Genomic DNA, 19008 nt, shown 5'->3' on the forward strand with positions numbered 1-19008 from the left:
ACAATTTGTATTTTGTTTCCATTTTCAGTAACATTTGTAGTTATAAAGTCATGACACTTTCTAAGCAATTATCATTGACAGTGCGAAAGTCAAACCATCTACAATAATTATCTTGTTTAATAGCTTTCACTTAAGCCCTTGGTAAATGGTCAATCAATCAATCAATCAATCAATGGGCTTTGCATTCAACTAATTGCTTGATAAACTGACTTTGCATTCAACTAATTGCTTGATAAACTGGCTTTGCATTCAACTAAGCCCTTGGTAAATGAGCTTTACATTCAACTAAGCCCTTGGTAAATGAGCTTTGCATTTAACTTAGGCCTTGGTAAATGAGCTTTACATTCAACTAAGCCCTTGGTAAATGAGCTTTGCATTCAACTAATCACTTGATAAACTGACTTGGTATTCAACAAATTGGTTGATAAACTGACTGCATTCAACTAAGCCCTTGATAAACGGGCTTCACATTCAAATAATTGCTTTATAAACTGGCTTGGCATTCAAGTAATCACTTGATAAATGGACTTCACATTAAAAAGATAACAAAATTTACCTCTTCTGACAATTCTTTGGTGAGTAGATTATAGCACGCTGTAGCACGACCAATTTTCTTCTTTATTCCCGAATCATCTGTCTGTCCCATTTGTTTACTAGCAGCAAACACTGGTAAGATATGAACCACTGTATAAGGTATGCTGTTCTTTAACAAGTCTTTTGGTGATATACCAAGATTTGAGCCTATGATTTCTACACTGTCCATGTCTTGAATGAAAACTAACTCCGCTATAATGCTGTTTAAATACTTCCTGAAGAGTAATGAAATTAAAAATTTAAGATATCTTTTTCCAAAGCATACCGAGCTATTTACATAAACATTTTTTAATTGCATATATTATCAGCTAAGCAGAAACCAAGATTAGGGGCATGATTTTACTAGCAATAAGTTATATAATTATGCTGAAGTTTAATTCACATACCAATAAGTTTTGTAAAAAATTCAAATTTTTATTCTATTCAAATACCAAAGAAGCAATAGTAAAAACTTATTCCCCCCCCCCCCCCCAAAAAAACACTGCTTGTTCAAATATTTATACAAATAACAGATTCTATATCTGAAAAAAGTTTTTCAATCCATTATGTCATTTTTCGATTAACAGCATTTAGGTAGTAATACTGTAATGCTTTCCCGCCAAAATAATTCTGACAGCTGTCAATATTGTATTAAATTGGGCATTTTCAGAACATTATTTTTCACAATCTTTGGTATTCAATAGTTTTTTAACCAATTATAACCAGAATTTAGTACAAAGCGATAAAGGATGAGTGATTGTAAATAATCTAATGCCCAAGATTTTGAAAAAAGTTATAATCTGGAAATAACTGATTTGCTACAATATTGGTTGATGTTATAATTTTTTGGCGGAAAGCATTACAGTAAAACTAACTTATGTTTTGACAAGTAGATGTTAATATCACCATCTTTACTGATACAAATAAAATTTTTATATAAAGATAAAAAACAATGATATAAAAACTGGTTATCCAATTCACAAAGAAATAAATGAAATTAATCGAAAGAATTACTGGCTCTTGTACCTGTAAAACTGTCCAATATTTTCACTGCCCAACAATTTGTATGGAAACTCTGACACATCCCACCCTGACTGTAGCCATTTGTGTAGACAAAAAGAGAGGTAACTTTCAGTATACTTAGCGTGGGTCTCGTATCCTAAAATCCTAGAAACCTTCTGAAGAATCTAAAGTAACAAAATAAAGTTAAATTTGAAAACCTTAGTAGCTGACATTACATGCAGCGTATTTAATTTATACAGAATTTATTTAAGTTCAAAAGTGTTGAAAGCTTATAGAAACACTTTTCAATCTGTTTCTGGAACCAACCACTAGTAAACAATAAGTGTAAAGTTGTTTCACATGGTTTGAACCCACATGACAGGCAATCATTCAGATTTCTAGTCAAACACATTAACCACCTGGCAACACCGCAACAAAACTTTAACTAAAATATGTTTGAAAAGAAACAGTTTTTGTATTACATTTCAAGGTTAGTTTATAAAAATTTGTTTTTAGTTTGATTCTGTTGGAAGCTATAAGCTCATTGAAACACTCCTTTCCTACTAAGCAATGAATGTAAAGTTTCTTGCTCAAGGAATCAACAGCTTGCCCCTTACAGGGTTTGAACCCAAGCAGTCAGCAATCCTTAGTACAACGCATTAACCACTCGACCATGCTGCTTGAGCTGAGCTCAGGTGCATGTTGACCCAACTCTACAATATTGGCATAATTCTGTCACAATCTAAGCTAGTAGTCTGAGATTTAACTGTCAACCTGCTGGAAACAGAAGTGATTAACCTTTGCCACCATTATCAATCCAGGCCAGCCTGCACATCCATGCAGTCTAAGCAGGCCCTTCACTGTTCGTAGGTTACTTCTTGTATTTTGATATTGAAATCACTTTTAACTCTTTGAATACACTGTTTCAAATTCAAAACAAAGCATTTCCATTTCAGATATGCATCAGATTAAAAAGACATTATGTACATCCAATTTTTACAACAATTGTGTTCAAATTTATATTTTACAATTACAGAATTTTTTTTTATATTTTATCCTAAACATTTTTGCACATTTTGCATATTCACCATTATAATAATCAATCTATTCACACAGTAGTATAAAATAAAAGAAAACAAAGATAGCTGCTAGTGCAACTACATGTACACTACATATCACTTACTTTAATAACTATGTCTACAGGGACATCTTTCTCCTTGATAAACTGCATCAGTGAGAATACAACCAGCTTCTCACAGACGGGACTTGAACATATAACTGTACCTAGAGCAATCAGCATATCTGCTATCCTGGTTTGTCTCTCATCTTCTAGACGTTCTGGCGATAATTTTCCCTGCATGACAAAATTATTACTATCATTTATATTGGATGAAAATTATGTTAATTTTGATTTGTTATTGAGGTACAAACTTTCTGGTGCAAAAAATTATGGTCACTACATGGTACCGATATTTTGCTTTATGTTGTGTTTTTTCTTTCTTAAAATATTAACCTGTTTATTTTCTCCTTTATGCACAAACATTTCTAAAGCACATATTTTGCAATAATTCTTTTCTAACCTTTTGTCACAATAACTAATTTTCACATATACAACAGTGATAAACTTAAAAGCAAATTCATAATTATGTTGTTTATGTTTTTTCCCTTTTCAACTTAAAAATGCTGCATCTTCAGATTTTTTTTTGTAGATTTCAGCTAAACTGAATATTCTCTTATTACCATAGAAGTCTGATTATACAGTATTTCTTTGAATGCAAGGTTTGTCTTTAGTGTCAATTCATACCTAATATCAGACACAACCAGGCACTGTAAGTATAAATAATCACAACCAGTCACTGTTTCTATATATCAGACACTGCACCAGCCACTGCTGGTATAAATCAGACACATCCAGTCATGGTTACCATATATCAGACAAAAATCAGACAGTTAGTAAATATCAGACACAACCAGTCACGGTTAGTATATATATCAGACACGGTTACCATATATCAGACACAACCAGTCACTGTTAGTATATACCAGACACAACCAGTCACTGTTACTATATATCAGACACAAGTTGCCACGGTTACCATATATCAGACACAACCAGCCACTGTTAGTATAAATCAGACACAGTTACCATATATCAGACACAACCAGTCACTGTTAGTATATACCAGACACAACCAGTCACTGTTTCTATATATCAGACACAACCTGCCAAGGTTATCATATATCAGACACAACCAGCCACTGTTACTATGTATCAGACACAAGTTGCCACGGTTACCATATATCAGACACAACCTGCCACTGTTAGTATAAATCAGACACAGTTACCATATATCAGACACAACCAGTCACTGTTAGTATATACCAGACACAACCAGCCACTGTTTCTATATATCAGACACAACCTGCCAAGGTTATCATATATCAAACACAACCAGCCACTGTTAGTATATACCAGACACAACCAGCCACTGTTACTATATATCAAACACAACCTGCTACGGTTATCATACATCAGACACAACCAGCCACTGTTAGTCAAATAATAAACTTACCTGAAGTTCTAGAGAATCATTTAACACCATGAAGAGCTCAGAAAATACTTGATGCTGCTTATTCCTGTCTAATGGTTGCTTGCCTACTGTGTTCATGTCAACAAACAGTCTAATAAACAGAAAATGCTACTTTTTTTTATCATTCTTTAAATATAGTTACTTCTGTTTGCTTTACGAAGAAAATATGTAAAATATTGACCCTTTACTTCATAAGCATATTGTGAAAAATGGCCGTTTTCATTGAAAAGCCTCCTGTTACAAGTTCAAACTGATATGAATTCAATAATGATGAAACTTGACACAAATGTTGACTGGACCATTATCCATTAAAATTCCTGTTACCATGGCAACAGGGGGACATCTCAAAATTGCCAAAAATCACTATTTTGCATTGTTTTTTTCCCTTCAAAACTGATTTCAAAGTGCTGCAACTTCTCAATGGATTGAGATAGTGTGAAAGTCTTTTCAGTGTTGGTTACACATTACCTTACGATCGATCTTAGGTCATTAGTAGCCTGTCACATGTCTGAAATTTTCTTGGCGCCCCCTTCAAACCCCCAAAACAGAAGGGGGCACATCCACCTTCTGGCAACCCCTTGATGTACCTTCTATTTATAGTTCTGACGGCCATTTAGTGCAGCGAAACAGAACATGCAGGTGCTGTGCACAACTAGGGATGGTACTGATCACTCCTGTAAAGTTTGATTGAAATCCCACCAGTAGTTTGACCTGTGAAGGGCGGAGACCCGTAACCTTTTACCTCATATATACGCGAAACAACGCATTTTGACCCCCCCCCCTCCTTTAGGCCTCAAATAGTGAAAAAATAAAATGTCCTATTTGGGCCCAAAACACATGTTTTCGTTTGAGAAATGTTGCTAAAAAAAGTAAGCACTTTTTCAGTGCCGCCACCAATCCAAAAGATACATCAGGGGGTTGCCAGAAGGGGGATGTGCCCCCTTCTGTTTGGGGGGGTTGGAAGGGGGGGGGGGGCGGAGTCTCCCTCATCGCCAAGAAAATTTTGGACTTGTGAGAGGTAAAAATGACCCCAGGTCGATCATTAGGTACTGTGTAACCAACGCTAAAAAGCCTTTGACTCTATCTCGATCCCTTGAGAAGTTGCAGCACTTTGAAATAAATTTTGATGGAAAAAATCAAGGCAAAATAGTGATTTTTGTCAATTTTGAGATGTCCCCTCGTTGCCATGGTAACAGGAAATTTAAGACTGAGCATGTTGTTACAAAGGCAATGGTCCAGTCAACATTTGTGCCAAGTTTGATTAGTATTTAAGCATTTTCATAATTATATAGCAGTTTGAACTTGTAACAGGAGGGTTTTCAATGAAAACGGACATTTTTCACATATGCCCATGAGGGAAAGGGTTAATGCAGATAGACGGACAGACAGACAGACGGCAAAGGCAAAACAATATGTCTCCCGAAAATTTTGGGAGATATAATACCTGTGTAAATTTATTCATATAACTTTCATGTTCTAGCACTTGTTACGACTGTTTCAATAATAGGTCTGCCTGCTTACCTCAATAGGGAGAACATTGTATTCATAATCTAGTTCGATTCTAGCTGGTTCGATGTAATTTCTTTTTGACAATTGATCTCATACATTGAGTCTAATGGTCATTTGTCTCTTACCATTGATTCAGAAATCATGTGTCACTAACAGAGAAATTGGTAATTACTGGTTAGTTATCCAAGCCGGTCCGAAGGATCAACCTTAGATGTCACCCACAAATATGTTAAATTCGGCATTAAAAACAGAAAAACAATCAGTTTATATGTTTGGATAATTTATCTTACTTGTATATAGCAGAAACAGTCTGCATTCTAACATTATGGCACATATCCCCTGCACAGTCAACCAGTCTATTAGCAGGACTGGGACCAGACTCGTCCTGAGATGAGGGGCTATCTTCGTCCTGGTCTGACAGAAAACGTGACCACTTACAATATGGGTCATACTGAATAACAAAAATATTCAATTTTCTATTATGAAATGAACAAAAAACAATAATTTCTAAAAAGAAATCAAGTATGCTGGATCTACAACAAAATGTAAGACAAGTGTCTTTTTTTGCTTAAAAAAAACTTCCTTAATCAATTGGATTCAGTGGTTTAACCAATGTGGACGGCAAAATTTCTAATTGCTATATAAGATTTCTCTGCCATCCCACCATCTATCTTCAAGAAATGTTTCCAGAATACAATAGCGGCAGACAGCTGGACAAATGCACAGACATGCAGCTAAAAATACAATAAAGGACCATTTAGTTATTTTGCTATATCAAAGAATGCCACTGCCCATTTTTGTTTTCCTTTTTCAAACTTAAAATCAAATGGCACCATTATTCATATATCGGGTTCTGATGAATGATGGATGGACACACTAACACACATTGAGAACTTTCTCATGATTCCTGTGTGAAGATACAAAGGGAACTAAAAATATATTAGGTCTACTTGAAATTCAAAATATAACATTAGCTATGTTACATGATGTCAAAACATTACTGAAGAACAAAAAAATATGAACAATTATATAGTCAACCAGTCTAGAGAATTTCTTTAATTAACCAACCTGTGCCAGAGTTTCCATGGCTTTAGCAATACAGCTCCTTACATCAGATGTGTAGCTCTCTTCTTGTAGCTTCCTATCAAAGTACATGCAATACAACATTTTGTTAAATACTGTTTAACAAATAAGAGAATGCTTAATTTTTTTTCTTGAGAATAGCGAAAACAAGAACTGTCGGAAGACAGTAACGCTCGACTATTCGAAAAGTTGTCACAAGTGTGTTTCATTGAGTATAATAATGCTTACCAATGTGAATACATAAAATTGTCCAAAAAGTTACAAAGGCTTGTTATTAAGATGTTTTATCGAGTTATTATTATGAATGCATAAACTTGTTCCAAAAAAGGCCCAAACCCTTCCGTAGTTTGGAGATACCAGCTTACAAGCAAAAACTTTACCTAGAATTTCTAAGCCGAAAAAGGTGTATAATTATGAAAAAAAAAAAAAAAAAAAATCAGAGTTATGGGATTTATGACAATCATGTTAGATAGAGGCCAAGTGTGTGAAGTCCCTTCAGTAGTTATGGAGATAGTATACCAGTTTCGAGCAAAAACTTAACCAAGAATTTCTAAGTCAATAAGGGGCATAATTATGCAAAAAAGCAAATCAGAGTTATGGGACTTATGCCAATCATGTTAGATAATCACAGAGAACAAGTGTGTGAAGTTTCAATTCATTCCCTTCAGTAGAAATGGAGAAACCAGCCTGCTAGCAAAAACTTAACAAAGAATTTCTTGGTCTAAAAAGGGGCATAATTATGCAAAAAAGCAAATCAGAGTTATGAGACTTATGCAAATATGTTAGATAATCACAGAGAACAAATGTGTGTAGTTTCAATCCATTCCCTTCAGTAGTTATGGAGATACCAGCTTGCACACAAAAACTTAACCACAGGGACGCCGACAAATGGGTGACTGCATTAGCTAGATTATTCTGTGAAAAGTCTAGCTAAAAATAATGATTTCTAACTTTGACCTTATGACATGGGGTTGTCATATCAATGTCTTTATTTTTTTAATTCATAAAAACCACTTACGATTTTCAAAATTATAAACAAGAGAAAATTTGCCCGTCACAAATGTCCAGTCCCACAGTGAACCTTTAGTTTAAAATCCACAATTCATGATGATTAAACTGTCATATTTTCAATTTCTTAAATGACATTTGATCTCTGAATCTAACCTTGACCTTGGCCATAGCTACCTGAATTTTTGCACAATATTATGCCCAACAATTTTGAAAATTTATTAAATAACAATCCCGCTATGTGTAGTCCAGTCAAATTATTTACCATTAATCTTCTCTGATGACCTTGAATATTATTGACCTGAATTATGCCAATTATGACAATACTCAGTCCCATGATTGTGAACATTTGTGATATCAATCCTTAATTAAAAAGACCACAAAATTGTCCACATACACATTTTCATGTTTTTATCTGACCTTTGCCATCTAAGTGTGACCTTGACCGCATGGATCTGAATTCTTTGTGCAACACACTGTCTTGCAATGGTGATCATTTGTGCTGCATTAAAATCTCATTCTATGCATTTAGAAATTTGCTCCTGACATACAATTTCCTTTGACCTAAACTGAGACCTTGACCTTTGACCCAGTTAAATCACACACTACATTAAATGGTGGAGAACATTTGTGTCAAGTTATACAAAACTCCTTCCATGAATGCTGAAATTGCTTCATATAAAGCTGGATATGGCTTGGACAAACACCCCGGGGATGGATCCTATATTCTTCAAATGGACTTTTAATGAAATAAAGAGACTAGTATTTTCTTTAAATCATACATACTTCAATTACATTTATTTTGTATTATCTAAATTAAATTAACGTATTTAAATTTCAAAATCAGATAAGTTCATACCAGAAAATTTTGATGAGATACAAGACTGATTCTCTGCATTCTCTCAACACACTGGAAGGTTGGTTGTCATTCTCAGCTAAATGGGGAACAAGTCTAATAATGAGTTCCAGACTGACTTTACACACTTCCTGGTCACGTCGGTGACATCGAACACAGCTTCTGTGTAATAGAAATGATTCTAATATATCATATAAAATACACAAGTAACAGTACTCTACAGCCCCATTAAAACGCTCATGTTGGGGTCCAATGTCTCAAAACCGCGTTCTAATGAGGCTCTCATTAGGACGCTCATTGCGAAACTACCACATTACCCAACCCACCGCATATACATACAACGCTAAGGCTCCCACGATAAACCCTAACCTCTGCATGTTTTTTCACACCTTTAGCACTCATAAATGTCCTAATTACATTATTTATGTACTTGACTTTCAAATCGAACAAGTGTTATAGCAGATATGGGGCGCTATGAATCTAGATCTACATGAATATTTTTCTTTTCTTTTTTTTTTTTTTTTTTGGGGGGGGGGGGGGGGGGGGGCAAGGTCTGTGAGCACTATACTGAGATAATTTTTTGTTTGCGGTTAGGTTTTTATGTTGCGCTAACACATAGAGGTCATATGGCACCTTTCTAGCTTTATTGGGTGTGCCCCTCGGTACCTTGATTTAGGCAAAAGCAGGCATCTGAGTGCAACCAAATACTGCCTGAATCAGAGTGTAAAGAGTGGTCTACTGTTACACACAGGTGCCTGAAATAATGCCTAGAGAAGTAATATAATTATCAACAACACTGTCTTATATGCATTAGTGAGTTAAGTACATGTAATGCCTACATATCATTTGGAAAGTTTACACCATCAATTATTGATCAGTAAGACTTAAATCCTAAGAAAAAAACACATTATACAGAATACATGTATACCTTAATGCTGAAATCATGCCTTGAAGACTGTTTTCAGGGATAGTTTCCCCTACATCAGCTTGTAACCCAAGAAAGTAATGAGCAAGTGGTGTGAAGTCAACGACCTTAACCACATGCCCACGGATGCCCCTTAGCATTGATTGCAAGACTATGATATATCATTAAACTTAAATCCTAAGAAAAAAACATATCATGCAGTATGTACCTTATTGCTGAAATCATGGTGCGGAGATTGTTTTCCGGGATAGTTTCCTCCGTATCAGCTTGTAACATCACAATCTGCTGCAACTGAAAAAAGCATAAATTTATGCTAAAATCTATTGAATCCAATTAGACTAGAAATGCCCCTGTAAGTTCAGCTGACTTGAACCACTGGCATTTCCTAAACTACGTACTGGAATTAATTTAAAGCCATAGGTGAGCTAAAAAAAATGGCCAATGTTTAAGTTTCTGAACAGCAATGGGAACGAACAGCACGACTGTAGCAATAGCTTGAACTTTTTAATCATGCATATCAGGGCTTATATTCTACACTTTAAAAATCCATTCAATCATATATTATCAAGAATTCCAAGTTAAAAGTGAATACTTTTAGAAATTGAACCTTTTTACAAAAGGATAGCCAGGACAAAACAATCTTAGTAAAACAAGGGGCATAACTTTGTATACTTATATTTAAGAATCATCTGTTTTTGCCATATTGCATGACATGATGATAAAGAGCAAGAAAACCAAATTTAAAGTGAACAACTTCATTAGTTGTTGAGGAAATAGAACTTATAATCATTACAAGAGGGCCATCATGGCCCTTATATCGCTCACCTGATTACAAATGTTTTTAATGTCAAGGAATAAGTAATTTTATAAACTATAAATGAAAAGCAGATATAAAATCTAAATCTTAAACTGAAATCTCAAATTTCATATTTGTATCTGAAATAGTGCACAAGTAAAAACATCCTGATGGCAAACTGCCAAGGAAAAACAATAGTTACTAAAGAAGTTACTGTTTGGCATACAAAGTCAATGGTTTCCTTGGATGTCAGTTGTTGTTATAAATTTCAATGGTAGATTCAGTCGCTGCTATGTCAAGTTAATGTTTGCTATGTGTTTGCTACGGAAGTCACTGGTTGCTATGTAAAATGTCAATGTTTGCCATGGAAGTCACTTGTTGCTACAGAAATTTAGTTTGCTATGGAAACCCAATGGCTGCTTTGAAAAGTTGTTGGTTGCTATGGAAGTCAATGGGTGTTCTGGAAAGCAGATGGTTGCTATTAGAGTCACCAGCTGCAAAAGGAAAGTCATTACAGTTGCTATGGCAAGTTATGGTTGCTATGGAAAGTCAATGGTTGTTATAGGAGTCAATAATTACTATTGTAAGTCACTGTTCACAATGGAAGTCAAATGTTGTTGTAAAAAGTCAATAGTTACTATGGAAGTCAGTTGTTGCTCTGGAAAGTAAGTGGTTGCTATGGAGAGTCAATGGTTGCTAAAGAAGTATCTGGTTGATATGGAATGTCAATGGTTGCTATGTGAGTCACTGGCTGTTATGGAAAGTCACTGTTTGATATGGAATGCTATGGCTGCTAAGGAAGTCAATAGTTGCTATGGACTTTTATGGCTGCGGTGGAAAGTCATTGGTTGCTATGGAAGTCAATTGTTGCTATGGAAATTTATGGTTGCTATGGAAAATTAATGGTTGTTATGGGAGTCAATGGTGGCTATTGAAAGTTATTTGTTGCTACTGAAAGTTAATCGTTGCTATTGAAGTCACTGGTTGATATACATAAAAGGAAAACACCACTAGCCCCTTCTTGGATGGAGCCGATTTTAGGCGGGAGTCAATTTAGACACTAGGGCTATAATCAATGGAACAAACTTGGAAGAGGTTCTCTGAAAAATGATTCATACCAAATATCTAAACTTAAGCCTTCATGCTTTCAGTGAAGGAAATCTTTTAAAGTTTTATCTACAGTCAAAACAGTCATTTTGGCCTGCTGAATACAGGATCAAGTATTTTTTCAAATAATTATATTCCATAATTCTTTATGAAAAGCTCTTTCATGCTATCCTTACATATTTGTGTCTATATTAAATATAATTTAATCACAAATAGAGTAATCTGATTAATTATCATCATCATCATCTTATCATCATCATCATCTTATCATCATCATCTTATCATCATTATCATCAGTTTTTAACCATTTATAAATGTATGCTTTTAATGTTTAACATGTAGACTCCTTCTGAGATGGAGCTTTACATAAATGAAACACAAATAAACAAATGCACTCAATATTGATTATGTTAATAATTGACACTAATTATCTGACAAAAATATTTATCTTCTTGAACAATATTTAAAGATACATAGTTTCTTCTTTATCTTCACAATAATAATGATGGTTTATTTTTTACTTTTGATCAATGTGTGAAAGTCATCCAAGTTTAGACACTTTGATGATTCAATTATAACGGCAGTGACATGTTTGTAAACATCAAAGATTCTTTTGAAGAGCCGGCTAGTCACCTCTCAGAGGTCATCTTGTGTGTAAAGTTTCTGAGGGTAATTTCACAATCACAACATTATATTTATGCAATTTCATTTTCACAAATGTGAGCAAGTGTTTTTATGTATTTATGACTATGGATTTTAAACAATCTGCAATGAAAGTCATTTTCATTTCTTTGGTAAGTACCATGTACGCAACTAATTTATTAGAATCTGGATTAACTGATAAAAAGGAAAAAAATCAAAATCTTTTTTCCGCCTCCAACCATGCCTTTTTTCTTCTTCTTTATAAAAAAAAATAATTAGTAAATGAAAAAATAAACAAGAGGACCATGATGGCCCTTATATCGCTCACCTTATAATGAAGGCTTATAGTCCAAATTTCCTGATCGAAACAGTGTCCCCAAGAGTGTTAACAAGGTTTTTCCATATTGAGGCTGTGTGACCTAGTTTTTGACACCAGGTAATTCATATTCAAATTTGACCCAGAAATCGTCAAAAAACCTTTCTGACCAATTTTCAAAATATTTGGATCTAGAGTGTTAACAAGGTTTTTCCATACTTGGGCTGTGCGACATAATTTTTGACCCAAGATAACCGATATTCAAACTTGACCTAAAAATCATCAAAACAGCCTTTCTGATCAATTTCCAAGACATTTGGATCAAAACAGCAGCCTCTACAGTGTTAACAAGGTTTTTCCATATTTGGGCTGTGGGACCTAGTTTTTGACAACAGGTGACCCATATTTAAACTTGACCTAGAAATCACCAAAACAACCTTTCTGACTAATTTCCAGGATATTTGGAACAAAACAGTAGCCTCTAGTGAGTTAACAAAGTTTTTCAATATTTGGGCTGTGTGACCTAGTTTTTGACCCCAAGTGACCCATATTTTAACCTGACCTAGAAATCATCAAAACTACCTTCCTAACAAATTTCCAGGATATTTGCATCAAATCAGTAGCCATTAGAGAGTTAACAAGATTTTTCTATTTCTAGCTCCTGTGACCTAATTTCTAACCCAAGATGGCCCATATTCGAACTTGACCTGTATTTCATTGAGACAAACATTCTGACAAACTTTGTTTTTGTTCCAAACAAGGCTTTGACTGCTAGACTGTTAACAATCCAAATGTTGATGACGCACAATGATGGATGCCGAGCAAAGCCCCATCACTATACCTCACATTGACCACTTTATGGCTCGACCCCACTAAATTATTCTAATGATGATGCTATGCACAAAATATCTAAGACTTTCAGATAAGAAGATTTTTGAAGATTTCATTTTCAAAATCTATTTTTAGCCCTTCTGACGGAGCAGAACCATTTGAACAATTTAAGTAGAGCTTTATGCTAGGAACATCCCAGGAAAAATTCATCAAATTTGACCCTGGTGATTTCTAATAGAGAAGCTATTTGGAAACAAGAACATGTTTGCTCCTTTTCTTGTCAGTAGCAATATTTCAAAAAATGTTTACCCATTCACTCAGTTATGGACAGAAACATTGCCAAAAAATTGTAAACACAAGTTATATAGCTTGACATAGTCATGGCATTTAGTAATTAATATATAAGTTACCAAGTCATTGCTATGCATGACTTGTGAATGATAAATATTCAACTTTATCAAATATATATAAATGTAAGAAATCTATACTTGGCACCCTTGACCCGCTGACACCTATAGAATATCATGCAAGTTATCTTCCTACCAAATATGAAATACACCAGTCCTGTCAATAAATAAAGGCTGTATGGGCAAAAATGTTAAAATCTATTTTGAGCATTGATGACCTTGATCAAACTGACCCCTAACTCCATCCAAAGGAAGAATACCATGCAAGTTATCTTCCAACCAAATATGAAATAAATCTGTCAATAAATAAAGGCTGTATGGCCAAAGTGTAAAAATCTATTTTTAGCACTTGTGACCGTGACCCAACTGACCCCTAACTCCATCCAAAGTAAGAATAACATGCATTGAGTTATCTTCCAACCAAATATGAAATATATTTGTCAATAAATAAGGGCTGTATGGGCAAAAGTGTAAAAATCTATTTTTAGCACTAGTGACCTTGACCCAACTGACCACTTACTCCATCAAAAGTAAAAATACCATGCAAGTTATCTTCCTATCAAATATGAAATACACCTGTCAGTAAATAAAGCCTGTATGGGCAAAAGTGTAAAAATATATTTTTAGCACAAGTGACCTTGACCCACTGATCCCTACCCCAATCAAAAGGATGAATGACATGCAAGTTATCTTCCTACCAAATATGAAATTTATCTGTCAATAAATAAAGGCTGTATGAGCAAAAGTGTAAAAATCTATTTTTAGCACTGGTGACCTTGACCCAACTGACCACTAACTCCATCAAATTTTATGTTCCTATCAATTATAAATGACATCTGTCTATACAATATGGTTAATACACCTGTAAAAATGTAAAAATCTATTTTTAACATTGGTGACCTTGACATTGGTGACATTGACCTTGACCCAAATGACCCCTTACTATACCCAAAGAAGGAGGACCTCCCTTGGCATGTTTGTATTAAACATGAAAGACATCAACCAAAAAATAAAGGCTGTATGAGCAAAAATGTTTATATTTATTTTCTAGAGACCACTTACTCCACAAAAAATTAGAGGACCATTAAAGGTATCCACCTATAAAATATGCAAGATATCATTAAATAAATTAAGCAATTAAGAGAAATTTACGATAAATCCAACTTGCCAGAATAGGTCCTATTTTCAAAGTGAAAAAAGGGAAATAAATGGGAAATATGGATGACACAGTTATATAACTTGGCAATATCATGTACTTTGTATTGATAAGTAAGTGTGGAAAATATGAAGCCATTAGTATAGATAGAACTTAAGATATTTCCAACTTGCCGTTTTAGGTTAACCATTATTCATTTTCTAAGTGCTGAAAAGGGCAATAACTTGGTAAATATGGAAGCCATAGTTATGTAACTTGACCAGATCATGTACTTTGTATTGATTAGTAAGTGTGTAAACTAAGAAGCCATTGGTACAGGTAGAACTTAAGAAAAATCCAACTTGCCGTTCTAGGTTAACCTTGTACGGACAGATGGACGGACAGACAGTTCAATTACTATATGCCCGGGGGCATAAAAAGTTGGCAACGGAAGCATGAATGCACTGACAAATGAATTAAGGACAAATTCTGACTTTGAGCAGTTTGTACTCAGGTGAACTTAAAAACAAGATTCAAATATTTTTGCATGTTTTATAAAATATATATTATGAATCCTCGACTTGAATGTTATCAGATATAAACCTGGTATGTTCTTTTCATGAGATACAAATCAATATAATTATTAAACAAACAATCCACTAATGATTATATCAGTCTTTTATTGCTGTATGGGAACCTACCATTTATTGCATTCAAATAAAGGACAATGTAAATCACAGTGGATAAACAAAATCCTGGTACAATGTCTTATAAACCTATACAATTCAATGTGTATCCTGTTTTGCAATAACAAGCGCTGGTTATAGCTCAAATTCGCTTTTCCTTTCATTACCTCATTACCTGTTTACATTTATATTGACAAATAGGGGTATTATGATAATTCTTATGCAAAAGCATACTGTTTATCACCTAAATCTTTTTACAACCTAAACAATTACTCTCTTTTCATGCACCTTCAATACTTTCAACTAACTGTCAAAGTAATATAATATATTCAGCTGAACATAGAACTTGCATGATGATACACTTTACTTAGACTCCAGTCCTTCTTCTGATATTAAGAAGCTAAGTAATAGAAAGAGTATTGAAACACGAGGCTATCTGATTAGTACGAGGGGGCGTAGCCCCCGAGTATTAATCAGATTGCCGAATGTTTTGATGTTCTTTCTCTTTTGTATCATAGTCAAACATAAAAACATGTTCCCTGTTGTCACAATATGAAACCCCAGAGAAAAATAACCAATGAACGAGCATCTGAATATGATATTTCTTCTGTTATCCCTTTCTCTGCCGTCACAATAAGTAAACCCCAGCAAAAATGAGCCAATCAATGGGCATGCTCTGAAGTGCGGGTAACTAATACCTGCACTCTAGTTAACCCACGATGCATGTATATGTATACGATTTAACTCGGACACATTTTCAACAGAAAGGTCCCCAAACTATGATACAATTGATGATTATAAGGACCAGAGATCAAGAATGTTGGACAATGGACTAACTACGGAATTAAGAATATTTGGTTTTTTCCAAGCTTATCCATAGGTACAAACAAACTTTTACAGTAACAGCTTCGAAAATAAGCAAAACAGGTTGAATAATATATTGTGACGTGTAGTTTATTTGTGCCTAACTGATAAGCTGGGAAAAACCCACATTTGCTGAGTTTTGGATGTCTATTAAAACAAGCAATTATCATAGTATTGCAAGCAATCCATAAGTCCCCTACCGGTTAGAACCCCGGTCCATTGGCCATTCAATTTTACCAGTGGATGAATGACATGAATGAACTTAAATCTTTTGAGTTCTAAGTTTGTCTATATCACAGTAATGTGTTAAGTTTCCCTGCTTAGTAAGGAAAAATTATGTTTATACAACCTTGTCATATTATTATGATGTGGGATTTTAAAGTAAATCCTATAAGGAATGAAGTAGTTGGAGTGAAAAATACCAATTTCTCGAAAAAAATCTAAGTTCAAGGGGGAGATAATTCTGGAAATAGTCTTGCTAGAGTATTTAACCTTCTCAAAAATGTTGAGTGATAATAAGAAACATATATATGAAGTTTGAAGTAGATACATTTGGAAATAAAGAAGTTATTTAAAAAGACAGCATTTTTCAAGGGAGGTAATACTGATAATTTTTGTGCTAGAGTTTTAAACCTTGTCACATATGATGAGGTTGATGGCCAGAAACTTATATTTAAAGTTTGAAGTAAACACCTTAAGAAATAAAGAACTTATAGTGAAAAAGCTGAAAATTTTAAATCAGAAATCTTGAAATTCATGCTATTTGTTGCCATAGCAACCAGAATTTTCAACATAGGAAGAAAAGAAAAAGATGTGCATAATCTCTAGACTGCCATCTGCCCATATTTCAAGTTTCATAAAAATATTTTCAGTACTTTTTTAATTATCACTGGATCCAGTTTATGTGTTAAATTTGCCATATTTTCAGACTATTTGTTGCCATAGCAACCAGAATTTTCAACATAGGAAGAAAAACAAGAAACATGGCAATGCCACGAAACCAGGTTTTCAATTATCTCCATTGTAGATAAATACGTTGTATTTGTAATACAAATGCAAGCAATAAACAATGTAACTATGTGCAATGTAAAACATGAATAATGTAGGAGGAATTGCCACAGAAGAAGTGTTCACTGTATGTTCTGTATAAGGAAAAAATGTATTCTGTATAAGGAAAAAAAACAAAGGGCCATAATTAGGTCAAAAATTATCCAATCACAAAACCTCTACAATATGCGCCAGGGCACATGATGACAAAGCTTCTGTGAAAGTTTGAACAAAATCTGTTGAGATATGTAGGACTAGTTCAGCACAGAAGAATTTGTTCACTATATATTGATAATTCTGTATAAGGAAAAAAAACAAAGGGGCATAATTACGTCAAATATTATCCAATCACAAAACCCTGACAATATGCGCCAGGGCACTTGATAACAAAGCTTCTGTGAAAGTTTGAACAAAATCTGTTGAGAAATGTAGGACGAGTTCAGCACAGAAGAATTTGTTCACTATATATTCTGTATAACGAAAAAACAAAGGGACATAATAACATCAAATATTATCCAAACACAAAACCCCGATAATATGTGCCAGGGCACTTGATAAAAAAGCTTCTGTGAAAGTTTGGTCAAAATCCGTTGAGAAATGTAGGAGGAGTTGCGCACAGAAGAAATTGTTCACTATATATTCTATATAAGGAAAAAAAACAAAAGGGCCATAATTAGGTCAAATATTATCCAATGGCAAAACCCGGACAATTAGTGCCATGGCACGGGATGACAAAGCTTCTGTAAAAGTTTGGTCAAAATCCGTTGAGAAATGTAGGTGTTGCGCACAGAAGAAATTGTTCACTATATATTCTATATAAGGAAAAAAAACAAAGGGCCATAATTAGGTCAAATATTATCCAATGGCAAAACCCGGACAATATGTGCCAGGGCACTTGATGACAAAGCTTCTGTAAATGTTTGGTCAAAATCCGTAGAAAAATATAGGAGGAGTTGCGCACAGAAGAAATTGTTCACTATATATTCTATATAAGAAAAAACAACAAAGGGCCATAATTACGTCAAATATTATCCAATCGCAAAACCCCGACAATATGTGCCAGGGCATTTGATGACAAAGCTTCTGTGAAAGTTTGGTCAAAATCCGTTGAGAAATGATGGAGGAGTTGCGCACAGAAGAAATTGTTCACTATATATTCTATATAAGAAAAAACAACAAAGGGCCATAATTAGGTCAAATATTATCCAATGGCAAAACCCCGACAATATGCGCCAGGGCACTTGATGACAAAGCTTCTGTGAAAGTTTGGTCAAAATTCCTTGAGAAATGTAGGAGGAGTTGTGCACAGAAGAAATTGTTAACGCCCGCCCGCCCGCCCATCCGCCCGCCGACATACCTCAATCTAATAACCAGTTTTTTCCTTCGGAAAACCTGGTTAAAAAAGACGTGCATAATTTCCATACTGCCATCTATCCATATATCAAGTTTCATAAAAATATTTTCAGTACTTTTTGCGTTATCACGGGATCCAGTTTTGTGGACGGACTGACGGACAGACAGACGGACGGAGGGTAAACCTAAAGTCCCCTCCGGTTAAACTGGTAGGGGACTAATAAGGGGCATATTATAGCATGGACAAATGATAAAGTGACCGTTGAAAAAATATTTA

At 34.5% G+C, this 19008-nt stretch overlaps 1 protein-coding gene across 1 annotated transcript in view; it reads right to left on the reverse strand.

Annotated features, from left to right (window-relative positions):
* Positions 1-19008, reverse strand: part of LOC132741310 (serine-protein kinase ATM-like) — a 99062-nt gene that overhangs the window by 17127 nt on the left and 62927 nt on the right. Inside the window, exons 18-25 of the mRNA XM_060729439.1 lie at positions 9756-9838; positions 8626-8784; positions 6744-6816; positions 5966-6126; positions 4149-4257; positions 2759-2929; positions 1600-1760; positions 557-809 (exon numbers count right to left, since the gene is read on the reverse strand). Of these exons, the coding sequence (XP_060585422.1) occupies positions 557-809; positions 1600-1760; positions 2759-2929; positions 4149-4257; positions 5966-6126; positions 6744-6816; positions 8626-8784; positions 9756-9838 (1170 nt within the window). The remainder of the gene's footprint in view (positions 1-556; positions 810-1599; positions 1761-2758; positions 2930-4148; positions 4258-5965; positions 6127-6743; positions 6817-8625; positions 8785-9755; positions 9839-19008) is intronic.

This window comes from Ruditapes philippinarum, unplaced genomic scaffold (assembly GCF_026571515.1).
Source record: "Ruditapes philippinarum isolate M1 unplaced genomic scaffold, ASM2657151v2 ctg1805_1_1_1_1, whole genome shotgun sequence".
NCBI classification, from domain to species: Eukaryota; Metazoa; Mollusca; class Bivalvia; order Venerida; family Veneridae; genus Ruditapes; species Ruditapes philippinarum.